The sequence below is a fragment of the Hyaena hyaena genome, unplaced genomic scaffold, assembly GCF_003009895.1.
Source record: "Hyaena hyaena isolate Hyena2069 unplaced genomic scaffold, ASM300989v1 scaffold_77, whole genome shotgun sequence".
Lineage (NCBI taxonomy): Eukaryota > Metazoa > Chordata > Mammalia > Carnivora > Hyaenidae > Hyaena > Hyaena hyaena.
In genome coordinates, this window is record NW_024080708.1 from 2683810 (window position 1) to 2703679 (window position 19870).

The 19870-nt window shown below is 42.8% G+C and overlaps 1 protein-coding gene across 1 annotated transcript in view; it reads right to left on the bottom strand.

Annotated features, from left to right (window-relative positions):
• The window catches only part of MID2 (midline 2), a 96954-nt gene that overhangs the window by 63059 nt on the left and 14025 nt on the right, over nucleotides 1–19870 (bottom strand). The window contains exon 2 of the mRNA XM_039233498.1: nucleotides 19658–19753. Coding sequence (XP_039089429.1) covers nucleotides 19658–19753 — 96 coding nt within the window. The remainder of the gene's footprint in view (nucleotides 1–19657; nucleotides 19754–19870) is intronic.

A 19870-nucleotide genomic window follows, 5' to 3' on the forward strand; every position in this document is an offset into this window, starting at 1 on the left:
TCAACAATAGCCAAAACAGGGAAAGAGCCTAAGTGTCCATCAACGGACGAATGGATCAAGAAGATGTGGTTTATCTATATGATGGAATCCTACATGGCAATGAGAAAGAATGAAATCTGGCCACGTGTAGCAACATGGATGGACCTTGAGGGTGTTATGCTGAGCGAAATAAGTCATGCAGAGAAGGACAGATACCATATGTTTGCACGTATAGGAGGATTAGGAGGAACTTAACGGAGGACCATGGGGTAGGAGAAGGGGAAAAATAGTGGGGGAGAGGGAGGGAGGCAAACCATGAGAGACTCTCGAATGCCAAGAACAAACTGAGGGCTGATGGGAGTGGGGATGAGGGGAAAGGCGGTGATGGGCATGGAGGAGGGCACTTGTGGGGATGAGCACTGGGTATTATATGGAAACCAACTTGACAGTAAACTATTTTAAAAAAAAATAGGCAAGAGGGACGCCTGAGTGCTTCAGTCTACTAAGCCTCCAACTCTTGATTTCGGCTCAGTTCGTGATCTCTCGGTTTGTGGAATTGAGCCCAGAGTTGGGCTCTGTGCTGATAGCTCGGAGCCTGCTTAGGATTCTCTCTCTCTTGCTCTCTCTTTGCTCCTCCCCCACTCACACCCCAACAAGCACCTCCTGGCTCTCTAAATAAATAAATAAACATTTTAAAAATAGATAAATTGATAAGACAAAAAGATACATGTGAAACCAACAGATAAAGTACGTAGGTTTCACACTAACAAAAATAAGCAAGGAAATAGAGGATTTTTAAAAAACTATCAGTAAAACAATGTAATAGCTATGTATAGGACTTTGTACTCTCTATAAAATACACCTTATTCTCTATTAATGGAATATTGACTACTGATCATGTACTTAGCCACAAAGAATAGTATAATTCAGATCCATTTTTAAAAGTAGAGGTTTTATAGTCTACCTTCTCTTACCATGAACCTGTAAAATAAGAAGAAAATAACAAAATTTAAACCCCTAAATCCTTAATCACTTGGAAATTAAGACACATGCCTGTAATTTTAGAATCAAAGAGGAAATAAAAACTAAAATTCTTCATTTTTATAGAAAATAATGGAAAAGCACAATTTAAAAACTATAGGATACAGTTAATGCTCTACTCAGGAAAAAGTATAAAGTTTGAAAATAAATGCATTAATTTTTCAACTTAAGAGAAACTTGGAAAGGACAATAAAATAAATTAAAACAGGGGTGCCTGGGTGATTCAGTCAGTTGAGCATCAACTCTTGATTTTTGGCTAAGGTCATGATCCTAGGCTCTTGCAATTGCACCCCACGTCAGGCTCCAAGTTGAGTGCGGAGCCATCTTAGGATTCTCTCTTTCTGCCCCCTCCCTCTAAGTAAATAAACTATCTAAAAGAGAAAGGACAAATCGTAAGAGAGGATTTCATTTTTAAAAAGCTGAAGTTAAGGGCGCCTGGGTGGCTCAGTTGGTTAAGTGTCTGACTTTTGGTCTCAGCTCAGGTCATGATCTCATGGTTTGAGTTCGAGCCCTGCCTTGGGCTCCATACTGACAGTGTGGAGCCTACTTGGGATTCCCTCTCTCCTCCCTCTCTGCCCCTTCCCATTCATGCTTGTTCTCTCTCTGTGTCCCTCTGTCTCTCTCTCAAAAATAAACTTTTTATTAAAAAATCTGAAATTAACAAAACAAAAATGAAACTATTGTACAAAGGATAATTCAAAAGAAGATCAGGTTCTTTCATAATCCTGATTATGGAAAAAGAGAAAGCAAAACAAAACAACACAATACTAATAATGGAAAAGGGATATACTCATAGACAGTGTGCTGGTAAACATTTAAGAATTGGTCCTCAAAAAAAAGCCACTATTTGTAGTGCTTGCTGACTTCCAGATTGCAAAGACTTCCACCATGGTGGATTTTAAGCTACCTATGTGTAGTCACTAAACCCAAAGATGAAAAGAAATGTGCACAACTGGCAAGCCACGTCCAGCACACCACTGGATAGATATAAAAATAATTATAAGGGAAAATTAGGTGCAACTTATGGCACACAGTTGAAAAAATCTATTAAATTTTACTTTATTTTACCTATGGAGAAGTAACAAAACTGCAAGCGGAGCGCCTAGGTGGCTCAATCAGTTAAGCGTCTGACTTCGGCTCAGGTCATGATCTTGCAGTGTGTGAGTTTGAGTCCCGTGTCGGGCTCTGTGCTGACAGCTCAGAGCCTGGAGCCTGCTTCAGATTCTGTGTCTCCCTCTCTCTCTGCCCCTCCCCTGCTCATGCTCTGTCTCTCAAAAATAAATAAACATTAAAAAAATCTTCACAAAACTGTAAGAAACTGATAACTCTAGGTCAGATTAGATAGGTGATTAAAATCACTATATTGTACACCTGAAACTAATATAACACTGTATGTTCACTAACTGGAATTTAAATTAAAATGTAAACTATAAATAAATAAAAAGTATTTTTGTAAAAAAAATATGTGGTTTTTTTTAAAGACCCCATGTTTCAATGGTTTAGAAGCTAAGTTCCATAAATGTTTTGGAGAACAGATTGTCCCCATGCTGTTTAAGCTACTGAAGACCACAGAGGAAGATAAAAAGATTCCAAACCCATTTGATAAATCTAGTATAACCACAATACCAGAAACCTAAAAAAGATATTGGGAATAGTAAGACTACAGATTGATTTCACTTCTGAATATATACAGAAAAATTCTAAATAAAATAAAAAAATGAAATCCAAAAGGGCAACAAAAGAATAAAATACTATAAGCAAACAGGGTTTATTTCAGAAATAAAAGAATGATTCAACATTAGAAAATATATCAACATATAGAGTTATATTAATACATTCTAAAAAGTTTTTATTTTTTATTTTATTTATTTTTTAATGTTTATTTTTCAGAGAGAGTGAGTGAGTGAGTGTGTGTGTGTGTGTGTGTAAGGGGCGGGGGGAGGGGGGGCGGTGGACACAGGATCTGAAGCAGGCTCCAGGTTCAGAACCATCACAACAGAGCGCGATGCAGGGCCAGAACTCACCAACTGTGAGATCCTGACCTGAGCTGAAGTCGAACAGTTAACTGATTGAGCCACCAGGTGCCCCTCTAAAAGGTTTTTAAACAAAACTCAGCAGCCAATCCAAATTAAAACTCTAAATAAATGATAACTTTTAAGTATTCTAAAAAACAAATAGCAAACATTACACTAAATGGTGAAAATGCTGAAGTCCTTCCCAGATCATGAACAAGGCAAGGATGTCTGATATTACCACCATTATCAGCAGGACTCAAACTTGTGAACAGTGAAATCATGACCTGAGCCGAAGTCAGGCACTTAACTGACTGAGCCACTCACCCAGGTGCCTTTAAAAACATTCAGCAGCGTTTTTAATGTTAACTGAGGCAAAAGAAAATGAGAAAATTAAATAAATGGCATAAATATCGGTTTAAAAGAAAAAAAAGTACTTCAGATAAACCTAAGAGACTCTAGTTTTTTTTTTTTTTTTTTTTTTAGTTAAGAGACTTTATTTGGTAAGATTATTATATTATATACAAGAAAATATATAAAACCAAGAGCTTTTCTTCACATACTGTTTTAAATGGAAATAGAAAGGCAACTCATTCACAACAGGGACAAGACCATAAAATACCTAAGGATCAATTTAGCAAGAAAGCTAATATACCTATTTGAGGAAAACAATAAACTATTAAAGAGGTTAGAGATAACACCATGACTTTAGGAAAATTTATCATCATTTCTTTCTAAAACTAATATATCACTATAATGCAATGATAATCACAATCCAAATTGAGTATATTTTGTAATGGGATAAAATTATTTTAAGGTTCATCAGAGAATGACAACAAAATATCCAAGAATAGCAAGAAAATTACGACAAAGAAATAATAGATACTGCCTTATATTAAAAGTGACCATAAATCCACTATAATGAAAATGGTAAGGTATTGGCATATGGACAGAAAATTAAATCAGTGGAACAGAGTAGTCTAGAATAGGTCCAAGTACATATGGAAACCCAATGGTGGGGCAATGGGTGACAGATCCATTCAATGGGAAAAGGACTGTTGTGAGAATAAATGCTCTTGGCATTGTCGCTATTTATCTGAAAGAAAACAAATTTTCATATCCTAAAATAAGCTGTAAAGCCTTATATCCTAAAATAAATTGCAGATCTATTAACGACTTAAGATACAAAAAAAAAAAAAAAAGAAAGAAACTCACAAAAAATATGAAAAGAAAGTTTAAGGAGTGGAGACCTTCCTCCACAAGCCAAAAAAAACCCCAAAAGCCATATAAGAAAATAAAGATAAATGGCGAACTGAAACCAAAAGAAAAATCACAACACATGTGACAGATAAAAGGTGTGATCACTAATATAATAATACATTAGATAGATAGAATGATAGATAGATAATCTCCATCCCTCCTCTCACCTAACCAACATACTCTCTCTGCGTGTCTTCATTCTCATGGTTTTACGTGTGACCTATATGCTGATCACATAGCATAGATTTACTCCCCTTTAAATTCATAGTGTCCAGGGGCGCCTGGGTGGCTTAGTAGGTTAAGCGTCCGACTTTCGCTTAGGTCATGATCTCACGGTTCGTGGGTTCGAGCCCCGCGTCAGGCTCTGTGCTGACTGCCAGCTCAGAGCCTAGAGCCTGTTTCAGTCTGTGACTCCCTCTCTCTCTGACCCTCCCCTGCTCACGCTGTCTCTCTCTCTCTCCTAGAAATAAATAAAACATTAAAAAATAAATAAATAAATAAATTCATAGTGTCCAGCTTCGAGTAGGTTTCCAATGTTTCCTACTGATCCTGTATTTCTCTAAACAGCTCTCTCCACATCTACGCAGTGAATTCAAATCTTACAGTCCTCCAAGTTCCAACCTCATCATCTCCTTTCTCACTCGTAGTAAAAACAGGGCAAATGATTTTACTTCCCTCTTCAAAAAGAAAATAGAATTCGCCCTAGAGAATTCCCTCAAATTCTCCCAACAAACCAACAAACATACCTGAACCTCAATCATCTTTCCCTCCTGTCTGTTATAAGGAAATGATCTCTGTCTTCCTCTAGAAAGTTCATCCCTCTACCTGTGCACTGCCTCCCATTCTCTTGGGATCCTCGCTTGATTCATCATGCCCCCTTTTTCCTTCATTCAACTTCTCCCTGTCAAATGGCTCCTTCCTGTTGGCATGTAAAGATATCTATGTCTCCTATCATTAAAACGAAAGAGATCATCCATTTAAATCTTATGTAAATACTATACTCTCTTCCCTCAGGTTCCATGACAGAGATTCTTCTGGTTATCCTTCTGATCACTCCAACTTTTTTGCCTGTACCTTAAATGCCAGTATTCAGACAGTTCTAACACATGAACTCTCTTAGGTGATCTCAATCATTTCGAAGGTCCCAATACCACCTATATGACAGTCCCTTGCTTATATATGTACATTTAAAAAACTTTTAAAAACCCTTGTTGAGACATAATTAACATACCATAAAGTGCATCCGTTTTAAGGGGATGATTCAATGATTATTGGTAAATTACAAAACGGTGTAATCATTACCACAATCCAACTTTAGAATAATTCCATCACCCTGAAAAAGATCCTCATTTGCCTTGCTTATACTTATTTCAATCCCAAACTCCTGTCCTAAAATTTAGACCCACATATCTAACTGCTTAGTGACATTTTCACTTGCATAAACACAGGAACCATGAACTCAGTGTTTCCAAAACCGAACACATCTCCTTCCCATACCCTTTTCCTTTAGAGCTGCTTCTTATCTGATGTTCCCCCAAATGAATGAATGGCACCACTGGCCCCTCAGAAATCCTGGGCATCATTCTTCTCTTTCTCATCCCCTATATCCAATTTTACTTCCTAACTATAACTTCCTAATTATAACTCAAATCTATCCCTTTCTATCCTTTATTGTTACTTCACTAGTTTTGTCCATCAGAATTTCTTCCTTAAACTAATCCACCCGTCTAACTATCCATCCATCCAACAAATGTGCACTGAGTGTCTACTGTATGCCAGCCACTGTGTTACAACAGTCACCTAACTGGTCCCTCTCTCTTTGGTCTTGAATCTTCTCAGTGTGTTCTTAATTTAGCAGCCAGACAACAAAATCTCTTTAAAAACACACGATTCCCATACATAAAAATGGCTTCATACTGACTTTTAATTGGCTTCCCTCCGACCTTGGGATGAATTCCAAACTTCATAACATGACTCTTAAGGTCTTTTGGGATCAGGGCCCTCTATGCCTTTCTAAATCTCGGCTCTCATCATATCCCTTGGATAAGTCCCTTAGTTATCTGAGTTTCCTCATCTGAAAAAAATGGGCATAACAACAGTGCATATCTCAGAGGTAGTTGAGAGGATTAAATGAGATACTGCGTGTGAAGTACATAGCACAATGGCTGGCACATATGAAGTGTCAGTAAATGTCAGCTATGGAGGACAGTGATGACCAGGTTAGCCTTCTTCAACCTCCTGCCCCTCTGAACTCTTACAGTACTTCAAGTTGGTCTCACACAATTTAGCACTCAACTATTTTCTTTTGTATTGCTTTGCTTACTGCTGCTTCACACTATTAGTTATGCTTCCCCAGCTAGACTACAATGTCCTCAAAGACAAAGATGGTGTCATACATACCTCCTCTAGCTCCCAGAGCACTTCAAACAATGCTAAGCACACAGTGGAGTTTAATAAATACTTTCTAATACAGATTCACAAAGGAAAAAGGGACATAGGTTTTACTGACTCTCTATAAGGGTAGTTATTGTTTAAAAGACCATAATAAAAGGGGCGCCTGGGTGGTTCAGTGGGTTAAGCATCCAACTTCAGCTCAGGTCATGATCTCACTGCCCATGGGTCCGAGACCCACGCTGGGCTCTGTGCTGGCAGCTCGGAGCCTGGAGCCTGCTTTGGATTCTGTCTCCATCTCTCTGCCCCTCCCCCCCTCAAATATAAATAAATATTTTTAAAAAGATCATAAATAATGAACATCAAAGCCCTGGGGACACCATGTGCTTTTGCCTACTGGGCTAATGCTGTGTCACTGTGTTTGCAGCTGTACAGTGGGTTAGCAGTAAGCATGGGACTCAGCAGTGCTCACCGTAGGTCAGTGGTTTTCTTCAGATGGTTTGCTGCCAATATACTGTTTTTGACAGAAATGGAGTGTGAAAGCATGAAGATGTTTAATTCTACTCCCTGGAATGCAGACAATACACAATTTGCCTACTCGTGTGAGATCAGACTTTTTTTTTTTTTTTACTCCTTCAATGTAAATGTTCCCTGCGCTACTAATAGAATATCAATTCCATTTCATTTGAAAGCCAATGGAATCCTCCTAAAATAGTTTGGGTTTCTAGGCTGATGACTGGGTGGCAATCAGAACCCCTGAATAGCCCCAGTAGGCCAGAAAACTCGGAGCTCTTCAGATGCTAGAAGACCCCCATGAATTTTTTTAAAAATTTTTTTAATGTTTTATTTATTTCTAGGAGAGAGAGAGAGACAGCGTGAGCAGGGGAGGGTCAGAGAGAGAGGGAGTCACAGACTGAAACAGGCTCCAGGCTCCGAGCTGGCAGTCAGCACAGAGCCCGACGCGGGGCCCGAACCCACGAACCGCGAGGTCATGACCTAAGCGAAAGTCGGACGCTTAACCGACTAAGCCACCCAGGCGCCCCTAGAAGACCCCCATGAATTTGGCAAGAACTCTGTTGTGTGTGCACTTGAGAGTAAACTGGCACATTGGGATGGTTTCCCCCTTTTTCACATACTCTCTCACCGTCTACCATTGGACTCCTTTCCTGCCGTATCTTCTCACCTTCTCCAGTCCTCCTCATGCCCTGTGATTGCCCCTCCACCTGACATGTTTCTAAGAAGACATCTTCATGCGCTCTGGGAGCCTGCTGATTTGTGCTGGAGCACAATTACTCGGATGCAGTGTGGGCGTGGAGGAGCTAAAGGTGCAACTTTATGCTCTTATACAACATGGACTCCCACTGATAAAATGAAATTTTTTTGGTAGTAAAGTTTGATTGGTTTAGAAATTATCCCAAAGCCAGTGGTTGGCTTGTGCCTTTGAGGTTGCTAAGGAGAAGCCAGGACAGGCCTGGGATGTAGAGAAAACAGGGGAAACCTGCTCTGAACACAAGAGACAACACTTCTGATCAGAGGCAACAAAGGGCAATCTCGTCCAGTTGTGTCCCGGCTTCTCCTCTTGTATGGGGGAAAATACGGCAGGCTTGAAAAGAACGCTCTGAGGGAAAATATGGAGGTCAAATATGTCCTCACGACGCACTTTAAACACCAGTTCTCTCCCTGGACATACATTCTTCTTTTCACATATACCCTCTTTACAATATTCCCTCTCCACACACACACACACACACACACACACACACACACACACACACGAGACGAACACCCAGGCAGCCATCTATGTAATAGACCAATACCTAGCACGTACAAAGGCATGTAAGAGCACGTGCGTGCTCTATGGAAAGCTTATCGCCACTAAGAAAGGCATGCACAAATACCATTCTACATACACACCATGTCATTCCCACATGGACACACACTTGCACAACACACCAAGAGTGGTTACCCAGATGGACATCTGTCCTCACCCAGTTCACAGGCAACAATAATATGCAACTTGCAAAACATGGTACATAGCACCATTGATTGACGAATTTTGTCAGCTTTGCCCTTCACTTTTTAAAAAATATTTATTTATTTTTGAAAGAGAGAGAATGCAAATGGGGGAGGGGCAGAGAGAGGGAGACACAGAATCCAAAGCAGGCTCCAGGCTCTGAGCTGTCAGCACAGAGCCCAACGTGGGGCTTGAACTCACGAACTGTGAGATCATGACCCAAGCTGAAGTCAGACCCTTAACTAACTGAGCCACCCTGGCACCCCTGCCCTTCACTTTTTTTTTTTTTTTCCCCCTAGGAGAGAGAGAGAGACAGCGTGAGCAGGGGAGGGTCAGAGAGAGAGAGAGAAACAAAAACAGAAACAGGCTCCAGGCTCTGAGCTGGCAGTCAGCACAGAGCCCGACGCGGGGCCCGAACCCACGAACCGCGAGATCATGACCTAAGCGAAAGTCAGACGCTTAACTGACTAAGCCACCCAGGCGCCCCTGCCCTTCACTTTTAATACAACATGTGGTTAAGAGCAAAGCCTCACTCCACCACTTACCTGTGACTTTGTACAAATTAGTTACCTGCTCTGTGCCTCCATTTCCCCATCTGTAAAACGGGAATAATAATAGTACTTACCTCCTAAGGTGTTGTGAGGATTAAATGAGCTAAGGCACACAATGCTCTTGGCAGTAATAAGAGTTTCTAGAACTGCCTGAGAAGGGGTAAGCTTGGATTGAGGATACGATCGAGGTGAGAGGAGTAGTGGGCATGGGCTGAGGTGGGGAATTCTTTTTCTATCCTGACAGAGTAAAGAGCTGATTCTCTGGGCGTACCTGCACTTCTCAGTAATCCCCACCAAAGGACACAGGTCCACCATTAATATTAACAATGTACCCACTCTTCCTGAGGAAATCTAGGTATTTGCAGCCATTGGGATATGGTATTTATTCACAGTCTGTTCAATTTTTGAAGTTTATTTATTTATTTTGAGAGAGAAGAGTGTGAGCAGGGGAGGGGCAGAGAGAGGGGGAGAGAGAGAATCCTAAGCAGGCTATGAGCCAGACACAGGGCTCGAACTTACAAACCATGAGATCATGACCTGAGCTGAAACCAAGAGTTGGACGCGTAATGGACTGTGCCACCCAGGCGCTCCTCATAATCTGTTTAAACGTGATCACATTAAGTATACTTTTGAGAGTAAATGTTTACTGTCAGCTTCTTTTGAAGCAATCAAGAGAAGCGCGTGTGGAGTGGAGACTACTTTTCCCTGGCAACACGGTCATGCCCAGCCCTAGAAGGAGCACCCCACAAAGCAGTCTCAGGAAGGAAGTGCAGGTCCCCCAGTAAATTGACTGTGTGACTGGGGTTCGGTAACTTGGAGCTGTGTACGCTCTTTTCACCCCTCATTTGGGTCTCATGGCACAAAAATAATCGAGCAAGTACAAAACGCCTTCATGGGGGGCGCTATGCTTCCCTCTGCCAACTCTGGTGGTAATCCTCCCTCTGCTCCCTACCCCATGAAGGGCTGTTAGGATGGAGCTGCTCCAGGCTCTCAAAAATAGGTTATCCTGAGGCTTGCCATGGAGCCGGGAGCACCAAGCCTCCAAAACAGACCACCTGCTCCTCCAGGGCTGTTTAATGAAGGGAAAAGAAAACATCTAACTTCTCTCATCCTCAGACTCGTCATTTGTAAAATGTGAATACCACCAGAGTCTTATGGGGTCATCACAAACATTAAGTGGGATTAGGAACAAGAATGCTTCTAGCACAGTGCCCAGCACGTTGAATTGGACAGGACTGAATAGGATTCTTTCACACGCCCAGTCCCTGCTCACCGTTCTCACACTGCGGGACTTCTCTAGATAGGCAGGGGCAGAAAGGGTGTTTCAATGGCTGTGTGCATTATGGTGCTGGTGGTTGTTTTGGTTTTCCAGGGGATTTCATCTGTCTTTAGTTTGGTTTGCGTTTTTTGGTTGGACTGAAGCAAGAGCGATTGGAGGTACCAGGTAGGCTTGATGAGACGTTAGGTTGAATTTAAGAATTCCGCCAACTTTCCAAGGGCACGTTGAAAATGGGGAACCTGGATGGGCTGTGCAGATTGTGGAGCAAGGAGGCGGTCCAAAATTCGGCAGGTGCTCTGGTCATTTGGTGAGTAACTTGGAATTTGGACACCGAAAAATCGGAACTGGAAGAGGAAGGTAGCAGACGGGAAAACGAGGCCATGATAGGAGCTTCATCGTGCCAAAGAAAGTGTAGACACAGAACGAGAGGGAGTGCAGAGTGTCAATCGGAACGGTTGTGACTATGAGAACATGACTACACCAGAAAGGTTATATGCCCTACAAATGTGGCTGGGGGGGGGCGGGGGCGGGCAGAGGAAAACCAAGATTAATCCTAACTCATTTCATCCTTACAACCTTGCCATGTGTCTATACCCTGCAAGTGGTCAAATGCAGTAGTTCATGTCCTCCAATTCCGTATTTCATTGGATATAGCAAGAATTGTCAGAAAGTGTTTGAAAAATAACCGAGCACGTTACAGGACTGAAGAATGATAAAGCGTTTGCTTTCCTAGTTATCAAAATGGGCTCTGCCCACACTTCGGACTCCACAGTTGATTTGGGTTTTTCATCTATATTACATGTCAATTGCCATATACTTAATAGGATTGAATGTAATACTCTGAATTAATCGTTTCAGTGGTATAAATGAATAGACCGACCAGGTCGCTATGCACTTCTTTCCCATGTCTGTGAAAACCATTTTCGCCAATTCCACATTGGTTTCAAAATAGCCATTTTGTTCTCACCAGGTGCTGGTAGCCCACATCTTCCTCAGGAGCTATTAAGTCGGCTCTCACAAAAATACAGAACATTTTGACTCATACACATTCAAAACATCCCAAAGAACTCTCTCTCTTTAAAATCACTAGAAATGAAAGTATGCGTCCCTTCCTGAAACTTTTCTTTTCCTCCTCGTCCTCCCCCTCCCTCTCCTCCTCCTTCACCTTTGCTTAGTGGCAGTAATCAAGAGGAATTTGGGCGGGATAACAGGCAAGTTTACTGAAGTATCAACTTAAAGACTCCCTTAGATTTTCTTGCAGAAGGGCAGTGAACTTTTTCCCCACAAGAGAAAATTTAATTCAGGAACTGAAAACGAGCAGCTTATTGAGCACAAGAACCCGTTTCAGTGTACCGCCTTCGCAGAGTTGTTGACGGGGTATTGAATGGGGTCATTCAGCTGAGATTCCCAAGATTTTCAGTGCCACAGTGAAAGTTCTAGTTCACGCATGTGATATTTGAAATTGATTGTAAGCATTTGGAAATCACTGTCCTCCCCGCCCTCGGAAATAAAGATAACTACCTCTAGAAGTCCTGAGGTCAGGGACAGGCATCTGTGATAAAGGCGTGGTGCCCTGAAATATTACTAAGTACTACTACTACTACTAACAACTGCTCCCACTATTACTCCTACTCCTATCACTACAACAACAACCACTACCGCCACTCATTGGCTCTTGACTATCCCAGGACCGGTAGCAAGTGCTTTGTGTAGACTACCTTTCCCTTCAAGGGGCGATTAATCTGAGTTTTACAGATGATGAAACCGAGGCTCAGAGCCATTCTATGTTCAAGGTTACACCAGCTAGCACGACTCCTGTCTGCCCAGCTCCAAAGCTACCACAGCACACTGCATCCCAGAACCTACATACCATTTCTAGGAAGATGGAATTGTAGACACGGAGGCTTTGGAGCTGGGCAACTGGGCCCTGGGTTGGAAAGGTGGCTGGAAGCCAAGTGAGGAAGGGAAAAGAGTGGACCTACTGACTCCTATTACTAGCTACCCAGTTATGGAATAAACAGCTAGAGTTTCTATGTGTATCTGTGAGTCTGATCATTCTGTACTTCAAAAGGTGAATAACTACCACTCGATTTCTCCATTCCCCTTCACCATCAAACTTCCGGTGGTCTGCATTTCCTTACAACTTAACTTTCTCCTTGACCTCTCTGAATCTGTCTTCCATCCTCATCTGTACACTGAACCTTCGCTCTCTAAGGTCACTAATGAGATCTTTTTGTATGGTGGGACTACTCCAATGGACTCTATCAAACCTTCCACGCCCTGAAGGGCTCCGGTCCTTTGCGGTTTTGGTCCTCTGTTTTCCCGGTGTTTCTCCTCCCTCCTGTTGTTTGTTTCTCTTTTGCTCTCCCCCAGCACTCCCGTCCCTTTCTCATACTCCTTACTCACTCCAAATCATCCTCACCATGAGACAGGAACCACTGGTGATGGACGAGTGGCATCCAAGTGGTGTGTACCTTGGCTTTGCCAAAGGAAGCATGATGGGGTGGTTGGGGCACAGGCTCTGGGGCTGAAGAACCTGGACTCTGTTACCGACTAGCAGCATGACCTTGGCAAATCACTTCAATCCCTCCATGTCTCAATGTTTTATCTGTAAAGCAGGAGTAATAATAGTGCTTACCTAATAGATTTGTTGTAAGGACAAAATGAGTTAATAGGGGCGCCTGGGTGGCTCAGTCAGTTGGGCGGCCAACTTCAGTTCACGTCATGGTCGCATGGCTCGTGAGTTTGAGCCCCACATCAGGCTCTGTGCTGACAGCTGGGAGCCTGGAGCCTGCTTCAGATTCTGTATCTCCCTCTCTCTCTGCCTCTCCCCTGCTCTCTCGCTCTCTCAAAAATAAATTAACATAAAAATTTTTTTTTGAAAGGATGAAATGAGTTATACATAAAGTGCTTACTTGGAATTTAGGAACTCACTTAGTATAGCCGTTATGAAGGCAATTTCTGAAATGTTGATTATCTCCACAAATGAATCGTTCCTTCTGATATTTAAATTTTTAAAGGCACACCATCCCTCTGTAATCTCATAAAAGGGTCCGCACTCTTTCCCAGACCTCTCTCCTGACCTCCAGATCAAGCAAGCCAGCTGCCTGCTGACTTACCTTCCTCTCTGATTCACTGCACGATAAACCTCTCATGTCTAAAAAGAACTTCATCTGGAGGTGCCTGGCTGGCTCAGTTGGTCGAGTGTGAGACTCTTGATTTTGGGGTTGTGGGTTTGAGCCTCGTGTTGGGTATGGAGATTACTTAAAAACAAACCTTTAAAAAAGACGGGCATCTGGGTGGCTCAGTCGGTTAAACATCCAACTTCGGCTCAGGTCATGATCTCATGGTCTGGTCCTTGTGAGTTAGAGCCCTACATCGGGCCCCCTGCTGACAGCTCAGAACCTGGGGCCTGCTTTGGATTCTGTGTCTCCCTCTCTCTCTGCCCCTCCCCTACTCATGCTCTGTCTCTTAAAAATAAAAAAATGTTAAAAAATTTTTTTTCAGTAACGAAAAAGAAATCCATCTGTACTCCCTAACTTAGTTAAAAGGCAACACATCCATTCAGCAACCCAAGCCAGAAACCTGGGGATCATCCAACTATTCTCTCACCCCTTCACCCACTGCATCTAACTGATCACCAAGTAATATTGATTCTACCTCCCACAAATGATTCAAGTGTATCCCCTCCTCCTTAACCCTACTACCACTGCTTTACGTTAGGCCTTTGTCTCTCCCTATATCAGTAAAAGCCACCTAACTGGTTGGTCTCTTTGCCTTCACTTTTGACCCTTGACCCTTGCTCTAGCCGCTATACTACAGCCAGAGCAATCCTGAAGAGCTGGCCTTATCCAGTTTTTCACCTACTTCAAATCCTTCCACAGCTCTCCAGAATCTTCAGGATAAAGTCCAAGTACCTATGCATGGCCTACAAGGCCCTTCACTATCTAGGCCCTAGCTACTTCTCCACACTCACCTCTTACAATGGTTCTCACGTTGCAAACTTCTGGTGGTGCCCTGCACATCTCTGTGCTCTTTACCCTTCTGTGTTCTTACCTGTGGTCCCCCTCACTAACTTACCTCATTTTTGTTGGCAAAATTCTCCTCCTATTTCAAGAGAACTCCAGTGTGTTTCTTTCTCTAGGCTAGCTTGTCGTCTTGCACTTCGCCTTCATTACAATAATTATCACTTGACACCGTATTTGACATTTTACCTGCCAGGTAAGTTCCCTGAGTTGAGGGCAGGGACCATTTCCTATTTATCTCTATCTACCCAGGGCCTAACTGACCATTTTGCCCATATGATATGCTCTCTGTCTCAGCAGAGGGAGTACTTTATTCTTCCTCCTTAAACCTTTTTCTCTAAAATGCATTTTCTCTACGGAATTTCCCCTGATTACACCTACTTCACTCTACTCACTGCTTCATTTTATCATGGCTTGAGGGCTTGGAGAAGACTCTTCCAACAAACAGATTTGTGCTTTAATGATTTAGATTTGATTCTCTCTTCTAGCTCGACCACTCTAAAACACTGAAGGACCATCTACTGAAATCATCCACAGAAGTGGGGTTCTTAAAAATCAATTACTGGGGGGAAAAAAACCCATCCGTTTTTACGCTTGGAGAAGCAGTCAGGCATCGATTCTTGCCCTTCCCAGACCAAACGCCCTTCCAGTGAGCAGTATGACCAAAAGGGAGAACACCGAGCCACCCACAGTAAGACTTTTGAAAGCTACTGAAGCTAAGAGCTGGGGGCAAGACAGAAAGCTGAAATTCCCCCGACTAAGGGAAGCCCCCCCGTCCCCGCTCCTTGAAAAGGCTTGAGAAGCGCCAGAAAGAAATCAATCTGCCCATGGAGCTCCTGGGATGGACTAACAAACACATTGTGCTACAGCAGTTCCAGAGGGGAGGAAGATAGGGGGCACACGAAATATCCAGCAAAGTGCTTTCGTATGCTCAGTGCCCTAAAAGTTGCCGACAAGACTAAATAAGTAAAAATGGAAAGCCTACCCTTGCCTTCATTTGTACCCCCATACTGCATGCCGTTTGGATGCTTACGAGATACAGTGTTTTCTCTAGTTGGACTCCAAAGTTCCTGGAGGCCATCAATAGCATACGTTTCTTTTATAGTTCCCAAATTGCCCACCACACTGAGTACACAGTGTTTGCTGGAGAAACCCTTTGTTGCTGACCAATGGATTACTAAGTAGTTAACTATTTTTCTTCCCCTCGCTGTTTTCAGGAATGCTTGTTATTCACAAAACGGTGGAGTCCTGGAAGCCAAGAGGAAATATTCGTCTGTTGGTATACATTTTCCCTTGGCTATGCATTAAACAGAGGTTTCCTTTGGCAATGTCAACAAAGGATGCCTGATGAGACAGGACAAAGAACTATATATAGAGATCAAGTGGTCAGAGGAGCAAGGTCAAAGCATGCCCTCCCTTGACCAGATTAAAGGAGTCTTGTCTCTGCTTCTATGTCCTTCCCGGGCTCTCCAGTCGCAACCAAAATAAAAAATATTTTCCAACTGGCTATCCCCTGAATTCTGAAAGCTGGGCCACGACTGGAACAAGATGCACGATTGAAGAATTCAGCTAACAAACCTGCGGTGATCCTAATCTCTGTTTCTGTAACAATAGGAAGAGTGCAGCGTTGTTTACTTTCTCAGGAGAATAGAGAAACAGGAGAAAGAACCAGGAGAGAGAGGCAGTATTTATGGCCCCTTTATGAAAAGTCAGCCTGTGACAAAAACATTTGTAGACAATAAGGAAGGGGAACAGGTTTGGCAAGAAAATAGCCTCTTCCAGTTTTCTCAGAAGTGCCTTAGCTGGTATCATCCACCCCCGCCCTACGTGAAAGGCCTGCTTTGCTCTGTGAATATAGTCATTCCCTATAGATAAATCTGGATTCGAGAAGATGCAAAAAACTCAAATCACCCTTTAGTGTCCGGTTCTCATGGCAGAAGGTATCCTACTATTTATTTCATTTTGGAAACTGTTTACAAGCGTTGATGGAGTCTCAAGTCCCTTCTTTAACTGCATTTCTAATCCCAGGCCTTGTTCCAAAGCCTTCTGGATGCACAGGCTCTGTGCTGAATGAGTATAATGAGTACCCTGGATTCACCCTATTATTAGGAGGAAGTTTAGGGCATATCCCTAACCTTTCAGAAGGGATGATGTCATAGAGCACAGCCATGCTCTTCCACAAACCATGCTGGAGGGTTCCTGTCAGAGACACGATCCTAAACTGGAGAGCCAATGGAGTCAAGTCCCGAAATACACTCTCACCCTTGACATGTAATGCAGTATGTCATGGTTCTCTGCCAATTGTCAGTTGACATTTGATTCCATTATCTGTGTTTCCCACACACGTATATCCCTATCAGGGTGGATGTGTGCAGCGTGTAAGCCTTCCAAGGGCTCCTTCCTTTGTACCTGCCACAATGCTGTGCGTAAATATATATTAGTAAAAGGTGACCTTTCGCGTGCCAGAGCAGACGGCAGCCTACGCAATGGATTTAACAAGCATCCCTAAAGGAGCCTCTTAATCACCTCCTCTGCTGGTTCATTATGGGGCTGCTCTTCCCTCCCACTTGGCTTATATTTGGCGGCACTGGTGTCATCTCCGCAAGGCTCGAGCAAGAGCACTGACTTCAGAAAGGCACTGTTAAAACATCACTGTTACCTAGAGGGGTTGGAATGAGTCGTTGTTCTCTATTAACACAATGATGCATTGTTTTACGAGACTAGCTCCTTGCTACTCATGGGGCCCTGCATACAGAGGTTTGATGGGCGCAGCGGGCTGGGAGAGGCCACAACAGGGTTGTGCTTGGGTGAGGCTGGTTGGAGTGATGCACTTCCCAGGGGCGGGATGATAAGATGTTAGAGAGGTCTTAGGATGAATAAGCAATACGAATAAACTGCTTACCTGGCTAATTTGACTACAACTCAGACACTATACTTAATAGTCTTTTTGATGAGAATGAAGAAGGTGGTAATTATAATTTCTACCCACATTTTATTCACTATTAGCCGTTACCCTGCCCTCAACCATTGAAAATTCTAAGCCAAGGGATTCCTTATCTTGTCTCCTGCTTACAATGCTTCCTTGTCTCTTCACCAGTGTGGGTTTCTCATACTGTAATCTAGCAGCATAATCAGGAGCTTTGATTGAGTGGAATACAGAGGGATTCTGACTAGCTGAAAAGCACTCTAAAATGCCTTCTGTTGTGTTTCTCCCACTTGTAAAGGGTGATATCAAAGAGCAAAAGAAGAGAATAAAGAAAGTAACCATTCATAGAAACATGACCTGTGAAGTCTGGAAGACACATCGAAGGTCATGTAGTCAGTTCAAGCTCTTATTTTACAGGTAGGGACACTGAAGCTGAGAGGCTAAATGACTTAGACAAATTCATATTACCAGTGAATGGCAGAGTCAAGTCAAGAACCCAGCTTTGCAACTTAGGTTCCAGGATTCTTTCTTTCCATTCCTTGGGCTTCTCCCTAAATTTCCCACTACATTCCACAATCTTGCACCTGATATCTTATGTACCCTCCATATAGCACCACTCTCTTCCACAAATGGGAGTGCCCAGCAGGGATTAAGTTGCCATGGTATGCTCATCGTCCAAGTACACCCCACTTTAAGAAATGCAATACTTTAGGGGCGCCTGGGTGGCTCAGTCGGTTAGGCATCTGACTTCTGCTCAGATCATAATCTCATGGTTTGGGAGTTTAAGCTCTGTGCTGACAGCTCAGAGCCTGGAGCCTGCTTCAGAGTCTGTGTGTGTCTCTCTTTCTCTCTGCCCGTCCCCTGCTCACACTCTGTCTTTCTCTGTCTCTCAAAAATAAATGTCAAAAATTAAAAAAAAATTTTTTTTGGTATTTTTATTTAATTTTTGAGAAAGCAATAGAGAGCAAACAGGGGAGGGGAAAAGAGAGAGGGAGACAGAAATCCAAGCAGGCTCTGTGCTGTAAGTTCAGAGCCTGACATGAGGCTCAAACCCACGAACTGTGAGATCATGACCTGAGTCAAAGTCAAGAGTCGGAGGCTCAACTGGCTGAGCTACCCAGGCACCCAACATTAAAAAAAAAAAATTTGTTTTTAAGAAATGCAATACTTTAAGAAATCCAAACAATCAGGAGTGGTTACTCCTATAAGATTCTTCTTGTAAGAAGACTCTCATACTTTCTTAAATAAAAATCCCTAGGTGGGATTTAACTTGAACCAGTACATTTATCTGTCACACGAGTAAGATTAGAACTAGACTACCAGGTTGTAAATAGAATTAGAAGCATTTTTAACCTATCACTGCCCAGGAGTCCTGTAACATTTTACCTGACCCTGTTTAGACTTTAAGCCCTACCATTGGCTCTTTAACAAAATCAACACAAAACCACATGCCACAGCTGAAGTTCCGTGCTCTTGAGAAAGAGAGAGAAATAACATCTTTTATTATATCCTCTTATGAAAAGACTGACTCCCCTTGTAAGTTCTGCTCTGTTGATGTAGATTTCATGTAGGTACAGGGTTTGAAAACCTTATACTTGTAGGACACTTTATAATTCACAGACAACTTGAACACAGATCTCATTTGTTGATGACAAGAGTAAGTGGCAAGGTGACGAGTGAGGACCAAGTGAAGCGTGTGGGGACAAAGGGAGGAGAGGCTAGGAAGAGGAGGAGCTCTCCTGATAATACTGTTGCAGACACGATCTTGGATGGAAGGAACCTCACCCTACGCCAGGGACCCAGCGTTCCCAGCTTCCCCTGTGACACCCCAGAGATGTCCTTAGGGAGCTAAGATGTCCAGTTTGATGAAAGAAGAAACACACTTCATATTGGATTCTCCTGTTGCCTGCCACTTGGAAAGGAAGGATTACCCCCCTGGATTTCTGTCCCCAATCCATTGCTACCACCTATTTTTTGTGTAAATAATAGCTATCTGCTGCTTTTCTTGGAACAAGCATCCTAAAGGGATGAGACTTCCCCAGAACTGTCATTCAGCCTTTCACTCCAAATGTCTGAGCTACACGCTGACAAAACTTGCCCCCCCCCCCGCCACCGCCCCGCCAAAATGATCACCTGATTCAGGTCCTCTGAAGGAAATGCAAATGTTTCTGTTACGTACCTCAACTTGCTGGCAGATCTGTATTAGTTTGGCCATTTGATTTTCTAGTTCACTGTTGCGCTTAACCAGGTTGGTAAGGTTCATCTCCAGAGTTTGCTGCCATCGCAAAGTATGAAGCCAGAGGGAAACAGGGAAGAAGGGAAAAAATAAGAAACGTTCAATGGGCTGGAGAACCAACATTATGTGGAGATCATTTAGTCAGTTGACAAACAT